General features: G+C 36.6%; 1 protein-coding gene across 1 annotated transcript in view; it reads left to right on the top strand.

The window, feature by feature from the left end:
- pappa2.S (pappalysin 2 S homeolog) overlaps positions 1-19,332 on the top strand; it is a 75,701-nt gene that overhangs the window by 14,365 nt on the left and 42,004 nt on the right. The window contains exon 3 of the mRNA XM_041561498.1: positions 15,874-16,927. Within this exon, the coding sequence (XP_041417432.1) occupies positions 15,874-16,927 (1,054 nt within the window). The remainder of the gene's footprint in view (positions 1-15,873; positions 16,928-19,332) is intronic.

Here is a 19,332-nt window from a genome sequence, read left to right on the forward strand (position 1 = left end):
TAATACTGGCAAGTCTGTGGAAGGTTGCTGAAATATTTTTATGAAGACATATGGTAATTATTGCATTTATGCATTACATTTTAATTAATGTCGACTATTGCATTTTAATTAAACCATTTAACTCTAAATTACATCTTCTACCGAAAGCAACTTTGACTTCCGCCTGATGATGAAAAGATTACTTAATATGCTTTTTTAGCCCGATAGTGAACTGAGAAGTGAAATCGCTCCTATTTTAATTATTATAGTTATTAAGGTAAAGCCAACATATTCTCCAGAGCTTTACTTAGTAGTAGAAACAAAGGGCAGATACAGTAGGAGGAAGAGGCGCTTGCCCAATGAAATGATGAAAAGCAAAACTGGTATGGGAAGGTATATATAAAGGGAGATTACAATGGAAGTATAAATTATCCAGTTGTAATTGTAGGTTATCCTAGTAAATAATATTGTAAAAGATACCAATAAAATGACTTTAAGTACTGAGGAAGTCTATGCCCGTAAAAGGATTGCATAATACAGGTTTTGGAACTCTGACTTATAGTCTCATATGTTTAAAAGGGCTGCATTATTTCTTATAGTACATATTTCACCAGTTATTACCAATGACATTGCTAAATAAGTTTTCAATGGCTTTTGTGTATTAAAAACAAAAACACCTTGGTTAGTTGGAATGAGCATATCATTAAAACTGCTGTGTTCCCACCATTTTCTAGCATGTCAAGTATGACTGCATGAGGTCTTTGTGTAAAACTAAAAACTGGGAAAATAGACTGTGCAAAATAAAAAAAAATTCCAATATAGTTAGTTAGCCAAAAATGTAATCTATGAAGACTGCCGTGAGCGGATGTCTAACATTACAGAACAGATTCCTTTTAAGGGATTCTGTCATAATTTTTATAGTGTAGTTTTTATTTCTAAATTTCACTGTTTACAGTGCAAATAATTCACTCTACCATGTAAAATGTCATTCCTAACACAAGCGTATTTTTTTAGTAGTAATATTGGTCTGTAGGCAGCCAACTCATGTCATTTAGTTTGGTCATGTGCTTTCAGAAAGAGCTGTACTATGGAGCTGCTTTCTGACAGGCTATTGTTTCTCCTACTCTATGTAACTGAATGTGTCGCAGTGGGACATGGATTTTTACTTTTGAAAAATCTGGGAACTGGTATCTTGTTACCTTCCTGTTTTTCTGTTGATGGGCTGCTGGGGGTGATATCACTCCAACTTGGACTGCAGTAGTCAAGAGTGACTGAAGTTTATCAGAGCACAAGTCACATGACTGGGGGCACCTGGGAAACTGACAATATGTCTAGCCCCATGTCAGATTTTCAATGAAATATAAAAAGTTTGCTCTTTTGAAAAATAGATTGCTGGAGCAGCACTATTAACTCATGTGTTTTGAAAAAAAAAAAACATTTTCCATGACAGTATGCCTCTAAGTAGACTATTTGGGGCAGAACTTCTGAAACTACAACAGTTTAGATGTACAGTGTGGTCATAGCAGGATACCCGGGAGTTCTTGATGATCCCCATGTTGTTAGCCTTATGACTTAAAGGAGAACTAAAGTCAAGTTCTGAATTACAGAAAACCTGTATCCCGTAGACTCCTCCTTTAAAGAACTAAAGCTTAACTAAAGAAACAGGGCAGAAATGTTGTACATTAATTAGAGTGAAGGAATAGAAAAAAAAATACTTCGAATTTCGAATGGTCGAATATGGCTACTTCGACCATCAAATTGGGGTCGAAGAATTTTTTAAAGAGACAGTACTTCGACTATCGAATGGTCGAATAGTCGAACGATTTTTAGTTCGAATCGTTCGATTCAAAGTCGTAGTAGTAGTCGAAGGTCGAAGTTGCTAGTATTTTTTTTCTATTCCTTCACTCGAACTAAGTAAATGGGCCCCTTAATGTCACAATATAAGGCTGAGGCTGATTAGTAAATAATTATTGGTACATATCAGCTCAGAAACCAGCACGATTAGCATCAGAAATTAATAATCAGCCCTGTAGCATTAGCCTAATTTTCTGCTTCATGATTTGCGATGACACCCTAAGCATAGCCTTAACAACAGCTCAGAGCCCATTTATAAAATCAAAGATGGGAAACTCCTGTGACAACTTTGATGGCCTGAATTATTACTGCTATAGAGACGCTGAACCTTTAGGTTTGTAAATTAATAATGTAAAATATGGCATTTCCAGCCATATTTATATTTAGGGTTTAGTTCTCCTTAAAACAACTGAAAAGTCCACCATTACTGTGTGTGATTGAAGAGGCATTGTTAGTGGAAAGTTGGAAATGGAAAGGCTGTGCAATGCATTTGGCTTATTATGGACAGAAAAAGATGTGGATTCAATTATCCAAGTATCCATTGCTAAGAAAGTAGGTTGTTTTGTGAGGAAGCCTGTGTTCTAATGCTGTAATGTTATACTATTATGACAATAAATTAGGGTAAGAAGGTCATGAAGTAATGGGAACAGTGAGGGTGAGCTGGATGTGTACCCCTACCAAAACAAACCATGGACATGCTGAACGAGATACTAGTTGACTCTTTTAAGAAAAAAGTGATGAGCGAAATTGTGAGGACTGATGTGAATTTCTGAACACAATGGAATGTTACTCGTTTTTCTTTTCTTCCCTTGCAAAATGTGCTGTCATGAGTCCTTGGCTCATTCATATACAAACTATTATTGATCCTTCAGTACAGGCAGTGCAGCTGAATAGCGGCTTCCCATAGGTGTGTAATTTCCAATAGGGCAGTAGAGAGGAGCTTGTGTATCCCAGTTATCTAAAGACCCCAAGTTAAATAGTAGTACAAATTTGAGATCCTTTATGTGGAAACCCATTATCCAAAAAAAGCTCTGAATGACAGGAAGGTCATCTCATTTAGAGACTATATAAGCATATAATCCTATTTTTTAAAAAAACAAATTGTTAGTTTTCTCTGAAATATCAAAAGAGAACCTTATACTTGATGGTAACTAAGCTGCATGAATCCAAATTGTTGGCAAAACAATCCTATAGGGTTTATTTAATATTTCGTTTTTTTTTTGTTGACTTAATATATGGAGATCCAAATTATAAAAAGATTCCTTGTCCCCATGTACCAGATAAATGATTCTGTAATTGTTATAAGATTAATGGGATAATAATAGGCTTGAGTGAAAGGGTGAATTGAATATAATGGTTTACTGGTGGACTGGTGTTTGTTGGGTGTGTTGTCTTGTTTTTTTGTTTCATTATGAGGCCTATTTACTAACTTTCTATTTTTTTCACAAATCATTTTTTCTCTAAAAATTTGTGGTTTTTAAATATTTTCTCTAAAGCTCAAAAAATGTGAAATATATTTAGTGCAAAAACCATAAAAAACTCTAATTCAAAACAAGTAAAAGCAGTTTACTTCCTATAAAAGTCAATGGGAACTGCGCAGATCCAATTGGAACTTTTTCAGCCATTCGGATTTTTAGAGGTTTTTGGATTTTTTTTTGCTAATAATTGTCCAAGGGATCTTTGTTTTTAGAGGGTTTAAAGGCTTTCATATATTTTAGCTAATTTTTTCCCATTTGTACATTTTATATTTGGATCTTTTAATAACCTTCATGGTATTTGTGGTTTTAAAGAAAATGAGTTTTATCATGGTTTTAAAAAGCTCTAATAGTACTTACATTTTACCTTTATTAAATGGGCCTCCCCATGTTAGTAGAAGGGCTCAGATTTTACATTTTTGTATCTAAAATTTGATTTATTCATTCCCCAAGTAAGTCAATATAGAAGAAAATGACTTTTTAAGTTGAAAATAAAAAACAGTAAAGGGGAACTATCATGAAAATTATGTCACGTCTGGTATCCCAGAGCCAGGGCCTTAGCTGTTTGCTCACATAGAGCAGAGGTATTACAGACAGCACAGGAACACCAGGTCCCTGGTTCAACTCCAGTCAGGATATCACAAATTAAAATTTAATATAAGTTTTATCACACTGGAATAAGATACTTTTTAAATACATTCAATTAAAAATTCTGTACCGTTTTTGAAATAATTATAGTAAAAGAATTATAGTAAAAACAAAATCTAACAAAATAACTGACTTTTGCACAAATTCTTCATGTAGAGAGACAGGATGTCTGGTGATTTTACTAGAGTGAGCTCTAATACATCTTCTAAGAAAGGAAGCCCCCTATAAGACATATTGGATCTGTCAATGTCAACTGTCAATGACTTTCTGACACCCAAATCCTGCAAGAATACAGAATGAAGAAAAACAGATGCTGAGAGAGAAATGGTGAAGATAAATGGGATTATTTCAGAAACAGAATTTTTAATTGAATGTATTTAGAAAGTTTTCAATGTGATGAATCTTATATTAAATTTTCATTTTCGCGATAGTTCCCCTTTAAGAAAGAAATGTCTGTTGGGCTATCTCCCTCACACCTTCTGGAATTACTGTACTGTTCATCTTGTGCTGTCACAATGATCCAAGAAATTACCAGCTGCCAGCAATTTGAATGAATTGAAAAAATTGAATTTTCTTCCTTTATTGTGTTCTTTTTTCTTCAAAGACAAAACCTCCTCCAAAACATCACTCCTGTCTTTTTAATGCTCCCTTTATTTTGTATTTTGTGTGTTCTGCCTACCCGTGTCCCAGCTTCAGTTCAGTTTCCTGAACATCTGCCTTGGCATAGTAAGTAAGTGTATATATATATATATATATATATATATATATATATATATATATATATATATATATATATATATATATATATATATATATATATATTCCAAAGGGACACAGCTCTTGCAGTAACTTTTGAGGTGCAAAATACCATGAGTCATACCGTATATACTCGAGTATAAGCCGACCCGAGTATAAGCCGAGGTACCTAATTTTACCTACGAAAACTGGGAAAACTTATTGACTCTAGTATAAGCCTAGACACAACTACAGCCCTGTCTCCCAGCAGCGCACATTCTTCCAAAGCGACCCCCCCAACCGGACTTCTTTGCAAAGTTGATGGTGACAGAGAATTGCCAAACGGATTACTGTGTGCATTGTCCCACTGTCCCACTACCATGTGCAGAGGGTGCTGTTTGATATTGCCATCACTGTTAATCTTTCGTATAACCAACAGAGGGCGCTGTGTGATATTGCAGTAACTGTTATTCTTTCATATAACCAACAGAGGGCGCTGTGTGATATTGCAGTCACTGTTAATCTTTCATATAACCAACAGAGGGCACTGTGTGATATTGCAGTCACTGTTATTCTTTCATATAACCAACAGATGTCGCACTGTTATTCTTTCATACAACCAACAGATGGCGCTGTGTGATATTGCAGTCACTGTTAATCTTTCATATAACCAACAGAGGGCGCACTGTTATTCTTTCATACAACCAACAGATGGCGCTGTGTGATATTGCAGTCACTGTTATTCTTTCATATAACCAACAGATGGCGCTGTGTGATATTGCAGTCACTGTTATTCTTTCATATAACCAACAGAGGGCACTGTGTGATATTGCAGTCACTGTTATTCTTTAATATAACCAACAGAGGGTGCACTGTTATTCTTTCATACAACCAACAGATGGCGCTGTGTGATATTGCAGTCACTGTTAATCTTTCATATAACCAACAGAGGGCGCACTGTTATTCTTTCATACAACCAACAGATGGTGCTGTGTGATATTGCAGTCACTGTTATTCTTTCATATAACAAACAGAGGGTGCACTGTTATTCTTTCATATAACCAACAGAGGGCATTGTGGGATATTGCACTCTCTCCCCAAGTGTACTGTTGGTATAGGAATGATTAAAAGTGACTGCAATCACCACTGACCTGAGTGTAAGCCGAGGTAGACTTTTTCAGCACATTTTGGATGCTGAAAAACTCGGCTTGTACTCGGGTATATACGGTAAATAATATTATATAAAGAATGAACAATCACAGGTGTTCTATCATTAGTACTGGACAAGCCTTGCAGCCAATTGCTAAACATTTTTTGGTGACCAGACATTCACTGCAGCAATTTCGCCACATGATCATTGATCACGTCCCCCCTCCTAGGAGGGGTGGCAATAGGGACTTAGCTCTTTTGAAATTGGAGTCTTCTTTGATACACAGACTGGAAAGGGGATTGCCTGTATTCTATTACGTTTTTGACAAGGAGTCTGGTGATCTGCCAGGGTTCACGTTTAATCAAATTTTTGCTCCACATGTTTGTGGTGCACATGCTGCACTTTTGGGATTATGCCCGCCCCCCATAAATAGACTACATCATTTTTTTTTTCAACTTTTTCAGTATTGTTATGCCAATGGTTCTGAAAGGTATAGTTCAACCAATCCCCTTTTGTATTGTGTTTGTTACTTCATTCCCTGATATGTGTTTCTTGCACTGTCCTTAGCTATATGTGATAAGGGGCCTCTAATCTCAGAGTTCTGTCACTTTTATTCGGGTGGTGCAGTCCACTCTGGGCATTTTTGATAGTTTAGCACTTTTGAAACAGCGCTCAGTTTGGGTTTTGGATAAGACCCTTCTGCCTTATCTTGTTTATTCATTTTTTCAATTTTTGGACCCAGTGTCTGGGCAACAATCCTCAACCTGCTATGCAATATCTAGTTAATCCTAATTGCCTCACTTGGATCTTTGGTTATCCCCAAGGAACTGCATTAACTACTTTGTTTCTTTGTGTTATGCGATGAATACTCCAACAACAGCATCTTGATTTTAATGATTTTCCATAACTTGCTGCATCTACAGTTATCACTTGCTTTCACTTTGAAAAAGGAGAAAAACCGGCTCTAATCTTCTCAGGACAATTATAGACACATACATTAAAGCTATATTGATTTTAGATTACTTATAAATTTCACGGGTTAGGTCCCTTGTAGGTGAAAATAGTATATTATTAAATGAATCGCTTGGCAATTCTTACCAAGCAGAAAGGTTTGACCTGGGTGTCCAGACCCCAGGCCCTTCACTTAAATTAGTCAATGAACGGAAAACAGCCGAAGGGCTTTGACTCACCGAATTAGCCGAATGGTCCGGGTGCCGTGCCCCGAACCCGTAGCTTAGGCAAATTCTAAAAATGTAACTTTATTCCATGTAGTTAAAAAGTAAGCGTCCTAACGCGTTTCGTATCAACAGATACGTAATCATAGGCACATGTGCCTATGATTACGTATCTGTTGATACGAAACGCGTTAGGATGCTTACTTTTTAACTACATGGAATAAAGTTACATTTTTATCCTCATGGCTATGGTCGCAGGAGTGCGTGCTGCTTTATTGTGAAGACTTGCTTTCACTTTGTTTACTTTTACTATCTTTGGTTAGGCTGGTTTTCTTTGTTTTTTTTTCCTCCCAATTTGGGTTTCTATGGTAATTAATTGGATTCCTGTTTTTGGTGCCATGTTTTGCACGGGGGGAGTGTTCTTAAGGGTTTTCACTGCTTACACTCTTGTTAGTTTTTCCCTAAGGAAGATCACTATGATCAAACATTGGAATTTCTTTTGTTTTTCTAACAAAAATCACTTACTCTAACTGAGCCTGTCGAGTGCGGTATTTTTTTTCTCTCTCTCTCTCTCTCTCTCTCTCTCTCTCTCTCTCTCTCTCTCTCTCTCTCTCTCTCTCTCTCTATATATATATATATATATACTCCAAAGGGACACAGCTCTTGCAGTAACTTTTGAGGTGCAAAATACTATGAGTCATAAATAATAATAGAAGAGCAGCTGTTAAAACTTACTCAATATAGAAAAGCATTGCATAGGAAAGTTCTAAACTTTAATCTTTTGAAGGCATTAAGAACAATGCAGAAGTGAATGTGAAATACATGAAACAATCATCAGGTCACAATCAGCATAAATGTAGTCAGTAGTCTGAATAAAGTGCTACCGTTGCAATAACCTTAAGTAATCTGTAGAGGTCAGTGTATTACCATCAAGAAAATATGTATTTATCTGTAGAGTACACATATGTAACCTTTTACTCACACTGCACATCATAATGAAAGTGTTATACTTGCCTTGATACCGTTGCATAGGAGGGCACATTGACAGGAGAGAAGGACATGGAAGAGGCTATTTGTTAGAAGGAAGAATATAAGAGCCTCAGAGTGAAAAATCTATAGATGCTATATGGATAATAAACATCGGTGAGAAATATAAAATAAAATCCCTTACTGACACAGCCCTTCTCCTCATTTATCTTGCACATAAAGTGAAAACACAATTCTTTCTCTGTATCTTTCTCTTTATTTAATTAGAAAAAGTCATCTTTCAGATAACGGATTTTTCTGTAATTTGGCTCTTCATCCCTTAAAGTGAAACTGACACAGAAATTTATTTTCAAAATATGAATCTACATAAAAAATTACCTATAGGTCATGTTGATCATTTTTCACTAATAGTTCTGCTTTTGTAAGTAATTGTTACTTGAATTTCCTAAACCTGACTGTTTTGCCAACCTGACTGTCCCTTCTTAACCTGCCAGTTAGAGTTTCTAATGCTAACGGACTCCTGCAGCACAAATATGGCAGCCCCCTCATAGAGGAACAGGGTAGTCAGAAAGGTAATATAAAAGGAAAATACTTTTATGGCAAAATTATAAATGGCATTCAAAGACAATGTTATGATAGATAATAAAAAATGTTAAATAGGCTGATTTTGCTTCCAATAAGGATTAATTATATCTTAGATTGGATAAGGTACAAGATAATGTTTTATTATTACAGAAAAATTTTTTTTTAAAATTTAAGGTTATTTGGATAAAAATGAGTCTATGGGTGATGGCCTTTCTGTAATTAGGAGCATTCTGTATAATGGGTTTCCAGATAAAGGATCCCATACCTGTACAGTATGGTCAATATTCAATTTAAATGTCCCGAACACATTAGGGAGGTCTGAGTGATGAAGTCAATACAGATATTGCAATTTATCTGCCTTCAAAATAAACATATCTGTTTTCAAATGATAATTATAAGCTGTAAGGTTTTTGCAAGATTGGAAACATAAGCCATTATAGGTACCAATATATATATCCATTTGCCATACTCCAGCTTGCTCCAGCATGCCTGGATTGCAAATAGGAAGTGTGATGGAAATTAAAGAAGGTGTTCATTTGTGCCCCAACAGATTTAGCAATATAACAGCTTATATAAACCAATAAAGAGAAATGTGCTACAGAACATTAATAGACACATTCAGGGACAGTAAAACCGATTGTGCAAAAGAGTTTGTTTTCCCTTTAATGCTCAATTCAAAGAGAATGCAGGAAACATATGAAAGTTATAATCTGTTCTCATGAAGACATCTCATGAAATATACATTTTTACCATGCTGTTGAGGGTCTGAATGTACCAGCATTTGTAGAAAATCTTTCCAGTTCTGTTATCAGTGGTACAGGGTGTTCTGAATACTGCAGAGTCTGCTGTAATGTATTTCTAGCAGCAACTGCTAAATAAGGTAAAAACAGAACTGGGAACATTTATCACATTATTACAGTTTGTAACCAATGATAATGTGGACCCTGTAAAGATTGTTTCTATATAGATAAGTTTAAAAAGAAGGCATTTACATGCATTCTGGTGAATGGAAGCTGTTGTTAACCAGGTACTGGGAATAGGTGTCAGCAATGCCACTGTGATTTAGCTAGAAAGTTACAAAATCACATCAGTAGTAGTAGTTTGACTGCTTTTAGATTATTTACTGCTTGTCATCTAAAGGGGTTGTTCACCTTTAAATTAATGTTTAGTACGATGTAGAGAGTTATATTCTGAGACAATTTCCAATTGGTTTATATTTTTTATTATTTGTAGTTATTTAGCTTTTTATTCAGCAGTAGTGATGAGTGGCATTTGTCGCATCGTTTCGCCCGAAAATGACTCCCAAAAACTCCAAAAATTATATATGAAAAAAATGTCATGCAACAAAAAAAATTTGTCCCACAAAACGGGTCAGATTCGCCCATCACTATTCACCAGCTCTAATTAATTAGCTCTTAATTAAAGCAATCTGGTTTTAAGGGTTTAGTTTACCCTATCAAACATGCATTGATTTAAATAATCTTGAATATGAATAGGAGAGGCCTGAATAGAAAGATGAGTAGTAAAAAGTAGCAATAACAATACATTCGTAGCCTTACACAGCATTTGCTTTTTAGAAGGGGTGAGTTACCCCCATTTGAAAGCTGGTAAAAGAAGAAGAATGCAAATATTTGAAAAACAATAAAAAAGACATGATGGCATGATGCTTAGAATTAGCCATTCTAAAACATACTAAAAGTCAACTTAAACATGAACCACCCCTTTAATCGTAGAGATCTAACAACTTTTGCCTTATTCCTATATTCAGCCTGCAGTCTCACGGCTGGGGAACACTAGAGCAATAGAAGCAGATCCTTCTTGGTTCAAGCTCTTCATAGAACTTCATGGATTGTGTTTATATTTCCTTTTGGCGGGTTATGAATGCTCTTTCCTTAGCCAATAAATGTGTCCAATCATTACCCCATAGTCCATGAAAGACTGTGACAGGTCCATGAGTAATGTTAACAGGAGATGATGCACCACTAAAAAAACCCACCCAAAGAGGTAAAGTTGTGAAGTTGTCTTGCATGATACATAAGCATGTCAGATTGGCGCTGGAGGGAGCTCTGAATTCTCTCTAATTCACACACAGAAATTTTGCAGTGGGGAGTTGGGAATATTTCTGGTCTCCAGCACTGGAAATGTGTAAGTATGGCAGACAGATCATTTCCAGTTAGAGGCAAATAATATGGTGTGTTCATATTCATTAAAACAATTCAGAAGCCCTGTAACACTGGAGCTATTATGAATCAAAGGTGAAAAAACTGCAACCAGTCTAGTAACCCATAGCAACTAGTCTGCATTTACCGGTCACCTAAGGCCAAGTCCCACTTGAATGAGCACCACATTCCATTTCACTGCCTTCTGCTCTCCCCGCTCATTCTGCATGCACTCTTTACTGGCAACATAGCGTTCAGGAGATTTAAGCAGTGAAATCTCCTGTGTGTCACATTATAAAAGCTTCAGAAAAAATATACATGCAGCTGGAGGACATGCCGCCCCTTTATTTGTGCTTCCCTAGACCTGGGCCTTTTGTGGCATTCCCAAAAATCCGGTCACCACCAGCATTCAACTTAACAGCATTATTTATTGGTTCCTGTAGGAATAGACAACTTTAAAAGCACTACAAACTGGTAATGCATCTATACTGGAAATTTGTTTAATAAGGCAACCTTTTATCTTTTTTCATTCCGTTAAAAAAAATTACTTAAAAACAATGCATTCATTTTAATATATAAGATATTTATACTCCTTTAAACACAGTTGCCGTTTAAGCGTTTATGCTTTTGCTGTGTAAATGATCTATTTCTCACTCCATTATTCTAATTTGTGAAAATCATCACTTGCCCCTATGAGAAGTTAAATAATCCTGTAACCATTCAGCATCTGGAAATATATGTCTGAAATCATCAATCAAAGCACTACAATATGCATTTAATAGCAATAGACTGAGCAAGGGCCCCAGACCTCAGTATGGCTATGTTATCTACCTTCTAAATGCTAGCCTTGAACCGTGATATCTGTTTTATGCTCTTTTTTCGAAATGTCTCCTCAGTTAAGATGGCTGAAAGGAATGATAAATGGATCGCTGCTTCATTTACGTTGCATTTCCGAAGTACCTGCATTCATATGTCATTCCACTGACCTACATAGCAAATGGCTCTATTTTATAGTTATTATGAGAAAAATATTATGTTTTGCACCTTTAAACTTTTTACATCATGAAACCTTAGTATTTGTATCACAATAATCCTTGAATTGAAGCCTCATTGTTTTAATGGGTTGTGTTTCAGTTCCCCTTCTCTAGAGATCCATGAAACAACCTATGCCCTATAAATATGGTGTAGACTGACCCATAAATATAATGTTTTTAGGGTATTTTACTGCTGCAAGCGATTTTGTGTTTCCCTACTTTTCTCCATGTTAAACCCTATGACCTGGGCAGCGTCAAGGCTGCCAGCTTTCCCCCTTCTACCTAACCCCCAATATACCAGCTGCAATGCTACAATAAAGACACTTGAAGCCCAGGATGGAGTAAAAAGGCCATAGCTTTATTAATAATTTCAATATAAATAACATGTAACTGTAGTACAACATTATACCATTAATGTTATACAATTAAGAATGCTTGTCTAACCTGTTACTCCACCGAGTGAAAGGGCCATGCCGGCCATCCAAATGTGCTGCACCTGGATGGGCAAGTAGGGGCGAATGGCCTCACTCAAGCCTACCTCCAGGGACCCTTACCTGAAGATGCACCACCACACTCCACAGATAGGGGAATAGTACCCCATTACCCCACTTTGGCAAGCATTCCCCTGCCAACCTGGCTGCCATACCAGTACACTTACCAACTTACCAAAGCCATCATGATTCCAATACCAAGGGCGGGCAGGATGCTGCTCCCACCGATGCTTCAGTTAGACTGCTGCCTACTCTACCTCAGTGCATGGTAAGCCCTACCCTTTGCTCTCCTCACAAAACCTTAACCCCTTATGTTTCCTATGGCTTGCCTAACCAGGTCCCTCCCTCCACCGCACTTGTCCGGGAAGCCCTATTCATGATACTTTTGCCAAAATGCACTCTTTGCACTTCTGTATAGTTGCACTCAGCGCCACTCAATCCATCCTGCCTTCCATAACAAATCAAGCATTGATTGGCAAAGTACTCATTTACTGGGCCCTGCTTGAAACTCTGATCTACACTGCCCCAGCTATTCCAAATCAAATATCCATAGACTAACAGCTAGAGAACAGCATACATGTACTTGCTCTTCTTACTTATTGGTCTTTCGCTTACTCTGATTTCATACTAGATTTGACTAATGAACATTCCTGTCTCATATTTTCTCCAGTTCCCAAAGCCTAGAAAATAAACAAAGAAAGGGCAAGAACAGGTTTACATTTGTGCAAAAAAAAATGTATTGTGCAAGTGCCCTCATTTTATGGAGGTTTTCTACAAAAAAAAAAAACATTTATTAAACCCATGAGCACAAAATGCTTAGGGCATCCTTAGCAACCAGTTAGTACACAGAGTATGTGGATAATCAGCACTAAAAAGCAAAAGATGTAAGATGCAATAGGCAATGTGTATTACAGCTCAGTATGACTATACACAGCTCAGTCTCCTGCCTTGAGTCATTCCAGGCCTCTGTAACATTTTTTTCACAGAGATTCCACTGTACAGTAATGCTTAATGGACTGAAATCACTCATCGCCGTGTCTGGTGAAACTGTAATGATGGTTTCCATCAAATTAACCCTTGTTTTCTAGCAGTATTTATCTGTAGCCACCGGGGGGAGATGTGGTTTCAAAAAATCAAAGCTGGGCTGCATTTTGCAGTCCTAATATTTATATAATTCAACAAAACCTGAATTAATAATGCGGTAAAGGTTCCTTTTTCTTTGTAATAATAAAACAGTACCTTGTACTTGATCCAAAAGAAGATATAATTAATCCTTATTGGAAGCAAAACCAGCCTATTGGGTTTATTTAACGTTTAAATGCTTTTTTATATAGAGATCCAAATTAAGGAAAGATCTCTTATTTGGAAAACCCCAGGCCCTGAGGATTCTGAATCCCATACCTGTATTTCTAGTGTGTTGTGTAATACAGAGTGAAAAGCTACAGTATGTAACACTCCCCAATCCTGTGTAATCAATGGGAAATGAAACATGGAATGTAATGATACAAACCCCTGCAGATTTTCTGTCTGTTAGGTATGTGTAACCCTGACTGATAGTTCCCAGAGCTCATAACTCCCCTTTCGCCTCTTTTGTTTCCCTATCAGAGCTCCTCACACTCTCCAATGCAGATAATGAAGCTGGAATGTGAAGAATAGATAGATATACTGTACATGGTAAATGTAAATGCAAATCCTTTCAGAATGCAGTCAATACTGAGTCCTTGAAATAGTATATATGGACCTAGGTTTTATTTCCCATTAAGGAAATCCTCTGCAACCTGATTCTAATTCACCAACAACAAAGCTGAACAATTACCTGGACATTTTCTAAGGTGCTCACTGGCTACAGTGTAGATCAAAACGTTGAATTAGGTCTAAACACATGAGCAAGCAACAGGTCAAGAAATGAATAGACTATCAGATGCCAAAAACACAAGCAGAATATGACTTTTGGTGTTTCTTAAACCAAGCCCTATGGCCTGCACCTCACTTACTGAGCTTATAAAGTAATGATGGAGTATAAAGTTGCTTTGAAAGTGAAATCAATTCATTTTGATGCATTATGCAGAGGATAAAGAACATGGAAATTGTTTCATATGTCTTCATCTGTCATAAGTTATCTCTAGCTTTTGCTGAAGGGAAAACATCAATTTAAAAAGGAAAAAAAACCAGCAGTAATAGGCATTATATCATAGTAATGTACAAGAAGATTGTATAAAATGTATTGACGAAGGAAACAAGACAAAATATCTGACCTAGTGCTTTGGAAAAATAGATTTTCTGGCGTAGCAATGAAATGAACGGTTATTTAGATAATTCAGTGGTACAGAGATCTGTTATCTAAGACGTTAGGGAAATCAAATGTATTGGGAAATGAACTGTATTGGGTTTGTTTATGGTTAAGGCTTTCGTAGCATTTTGACTGATATGGGTCTCTCTGGGAGAGTCATGAAGGTTAAAATGCCCTTCTTTGCATGCAGCTGTTTCCTATTCAACTGAAATGGAAATACACAAAGGGGGTTATTTATTAAAGTCTGTTTTTTCCCAATTTTACTTTTAAAGGGGAAAAACAATTTTTTAGTGAGAAAAAAACCTAGCATTTTTTGTGATTTATTAAACCCGATGGTGTTAAAAGTCAGAATAAAAAAGTACTCCAACTCAGACCTGCCGAGTTCATATAGAAGTCAATAGCAGATGTCCTGAAGATATCCTGATTTGCGCTGGGTTTCTGAAAAAGTTCCGGTATTCGAGCATCAAATTTAAAAAATTCTCAGTATTCGGGTGTCAAATCCAAAAAGGAGCGGTATTCTGATTTTTTTCACAAGTTTTTCCCACACAAGAAATTTTTGGGAAAATGTATTGATAAATAGGGAGAAAAAATTAGAGCGTCTTTGGCTGGAGTAGTTTTTAGAAAATTGTGAGAACTTTTCGGATTTTGATAAATAACCCCCAAAATGGTAGGATATTGCTGATGTAAAGAATAAAAATCAGCTTCGACGTTGCACTGACTTACCTCTTCAGTCAACGGGTATATAGATTTGAAAGTAGAAAATCAGTGAATTAAGAAAGGGTAATAACTATTTTGTTATGGTAACAATGTTGAAGATACAATAGAAAACTGCTTAAAACTGTAACTCTATAGAAAACCTAAAAACATAAGGAGGATACAGGAGGCCTATAAAATGCTAATGTATTGCTGCATCTGATAGGTGGAGAGCTATGCTAGTGCATTGGGAGATTTCACGCTATAGTGCTGGAACAGTTGACTATATAGGGATTTTGAAGACTAAACAAAATGACAATGAATGAATGGTTAAAAGTTTATAAAAAATCAATTACAAAGTAGAATGTGGAAGGGGAGCATGTAAGACATGTGGTGCAATTATATTCCATAGAGTTTACGTTCTGTTCTGTCTCATCTTCTATTTCCTCACTCTCAATCTTTCCACCTTCTCTTCAACCCCGGGTACTTGCACTATTCTTTTCCTGACCAAAAACATTACCTCACAACCGTATTTTTAGTATTTGTGATTTATTTTATTATTGCTTTAATATTTGCTTAGTAATGAAAAGTCATTATCTTTTGTCTTTCCTGTACCAGGCATGTTTGATAATTGTTCCCATGTGGTCAGTGACCGTGGCTGGTCTCTTGGAATACGTCCTGTCATGTCTGGTGCAAAAAGAGATGCCCATTTTTACTTTACAATGCGTACTGATCGCTCTCAAAACATCACAACCCTGCAGTCTTCATTTCGGTACAAGCCGAGCACCTGGACTCACCTGGCTGTTACTTATGATGGACATCTGGTCTCTCTTTATGTAGATGGAATTCTTATTTCCCATTCTTATGGTCAGGCTGGTCCTCTGCACAGTACTTATCTATCATTATGTAGAAGCCTCATGCTTGGAGGAGACAACTCACAAAGTGGTAGCTGTTTCCGTGGTCATATTTTTTCTCTTCGTCTATGGTCAGAGCCCAGGACTCAGAAGCAGTTAAGGGATGCTGCCCAAGGAGAATCAGAAATTTTTCCAAATAACCACTTTCTTAATTTCCCACCAGAAAATACATGGGCACCCTATAAAGAAGGGATATTTCCAGAAATGATAATGGATCTCACACCAGAAATAGACATGATCTCACCGCCTTTGCTTACTCCATGTGGGAGGACCCTTTGTGATTTGCCTGATGTGATTGCTGGATACAGCCGACCAGGGGTAAACTTGGAAAAAGAGGTGCGTTACCGTGTGGTTAATTTATGTGATGATGATGGCTCCAGACCACAGGTCAGCGCTGAACAGATCTGTAGGCAACATCAGGCATTGTCTGATGCATATAGCCCTCTGGGTATCAAATGGCAACTTAATGTACAGGAGATCCATAACTCTAGTTTGCGGAATCGAGCAGTGCTGCCAGGGTGTGAGCCTGGGAGGGTGGGTAATGAACACTGTGACCCTGAATGTAGACATCCACTTACTGGATTTGATGGGGGCGACTGTGGCCTTTACAGGCCCTGTAACCCTAGAAAGAGGGGTGATGGGGTATGCCATCCTGAGTGCAATACAGCAAGGGATGATTACGATGATGGGGATTGTTGCCCAACTCAAGAATCTGGGAGGAGTTCAAAGAACTGCTTTGATCCTGATGCACAAGGAAGGTAAGAACTCAAATTCAGCATATCCTATTCTTAGAAATGGTAGGAGTAGAATCTGACCCTTTTGTTAAGTACAAAGCAGCTGTTTCTTTTGAAAAGTTTTGATTTGTTGAAGTCTGTATGTACTGGTTATAGGTGTATTCATATCACTTCCAGTTGCTTCTACCTAACATAAAAAACATTTAGCCTTCACCTCGACAACTTTGCACCACAAGTAACAGAAAAAATTTGCAAAATGATGAAAAATTTGCGAAGCGCATTGAAGCATTTGACACGAGCGGCAATTTTTATACTTGACTCTTTTGTCCAAATGCATTAAAGTCAGTGGCCGTCTGAATAATTTTGATGCGCAATAATTTTGACGAGCGACAATTTTTTTTGTCGCAGAGAGTTCCGAATTCCGTGAACCTAATGGTGAATGTTGCCATGGGAAAATTTGCTGCAACAAAAAAAAATGTTGTTGCTTGTCAAAATTGTCCCACGTCAAAATTATTCGCTAAACCATGCCTGGCGAATAAATTCCCCCTTCACTAACATCAATGTAAATATACAATGTTATGGTTATGCTCTACATTTTTGCATGATATTATAGTCTAATCTAGCTGCTTCCCTGGTTAAATAATGGGCCCTTTTTTTACTTTAGAAATATTTCTCAAATTGAAATAGGTTGCTCTCATACCTAACTCTCATACGCCTTTCTAAAGTTTTTTACAACTAGCATCAAGTTAGCAATTTGCCATTGATGTAATTATAAGTTTTTATTAATGAAAACCCAATCACATTTTGTTACATTCAAGCCTTATTGCGCATCAGTATAAAAAGCTACTTCCCTAGCAATCAACCTAAAATTCACTTTATTCCCATACATACATTTTTGGTTGCTTTGTTCTTTCAAATACAAGGAGAAATAACCGTTTTCTTTACAATCACTTTAAGAATGACTGTAAGTACAAAAGTATAAATAAATATAAATACTATTTTATCCCCCCCAGGCAGTAACTTAGGTAGTCACTTCTGAGGACATCTAAGAAACCCTTGCTACAGTATGTCAATAAACTGTCACTGATATAGCCCTTAACCCAATACATTTTTAAAAATTCAAAAATAAAAAAATAACCTTACTTTTTGACATGTACAGTATTTATCATCTGCTGCTCTCTATTGCCTACATATGCTAGTATACAATATTTGGTCCTCAATTATTTTGTTGCTTGGAGACCCACCATAAAGAAATTATGTTTGATTGTAACTGCTAGATGCTACAGGGACAGTAATGCCAGTAACAATCTATTACACATCAGAAAAATACATTACAGAAATGAAATCATATTCTGTCCCTCTTTTTATGAATCACAATTTACAGCACCCTACATACGCAGTGTTTAAGTGATGATTATAGGGTTTATTCTTCAGCGGACTTTATATTTGATATCCCCAATCCGTGTAAACCCCATTAAAACAGAATAGAATAATATCATGTGAAATCAGTAGCACTTGGTTATACTTGTATATGAAAAAATCACATCACGCAGTTTTTTTCAAGTACACCTTAGATAACACAGCATCATGAGGATAGTCCTTTGTTATTGTATCTAGTTTTATAAGAAAATCAGCACATTACTTTAAATGTATATCCAAATTGATCTAATTTTATGTACATGTAATGATGCCCAGCAGTGTAAGGTACAATGATAAAAGAAGATGTGCTTAAGAAAATGTACTGTAGAAGTGCTACCAGTTAATATTTGTGTCTGCAATATTTAGGGCTCTTTCAAGGTGCCCATCATAATGCCCCTGCAGAAAGTGCTAATTCACGAACAAGTAATTTGCAATAGTTGCAATAGTGATGTTGGCACATACTTTATAGCAGGTGGTATAATGAAGAGAAATTTTCATGCAGGTGCTTCTGTGTAGGCGGAGATGTCAATATAAATATATAGGAGCTAAACATGTTCCTTGTATGGTAAATTGGCCTTACTATTCTTTCCTTACTGCCTGATTCAATTCAATGAGAAAGTGGTTTATCATGTAAAAAATCATGGACAAGATTCAATCTGAGATGCAGAGAAACATATCTCACAGTTTGCCATATGAAAACTCTATTGAAGTCTATGGGAAAAAAAACTGGACCTGAATTAGGAAAAAACGTTTTTTACTCCTCAAATTGAATCTTGTCCATGAGTTTTCACTTGATAAATCTTAAAATCTTAAAACACCCTTTTCTCTCTGGATTGAATCTGGCTCAATATTGGCTGAAATATATAGTAACGACCTCAGCCAATGATCATTGAGAGCTACAGTAGCTAAAAAAACTGATTTTGGTACAACTTTTATACAGTCTTTTATTACATCTTACTGGTTACCTCTGACTAATTTCATCCAAGTCCCCAGTAGATTGCAGCAATTCA

Source organism: Xenopus laevis, chromosome 4S (assembly GCF_017654675.1).
Source record: "Xenopus laevis strain J_2021 chromosome 4S, Xenopus_laevis_v10.1, whole genome shotgun sequence".
NCBI classification, from domain to species: domain Eukaryota; kingdom Metazoa; phylum Chordata; class Amphibia; order Anura; family Pipidae; genus Xenopus; species Xenopus laevis.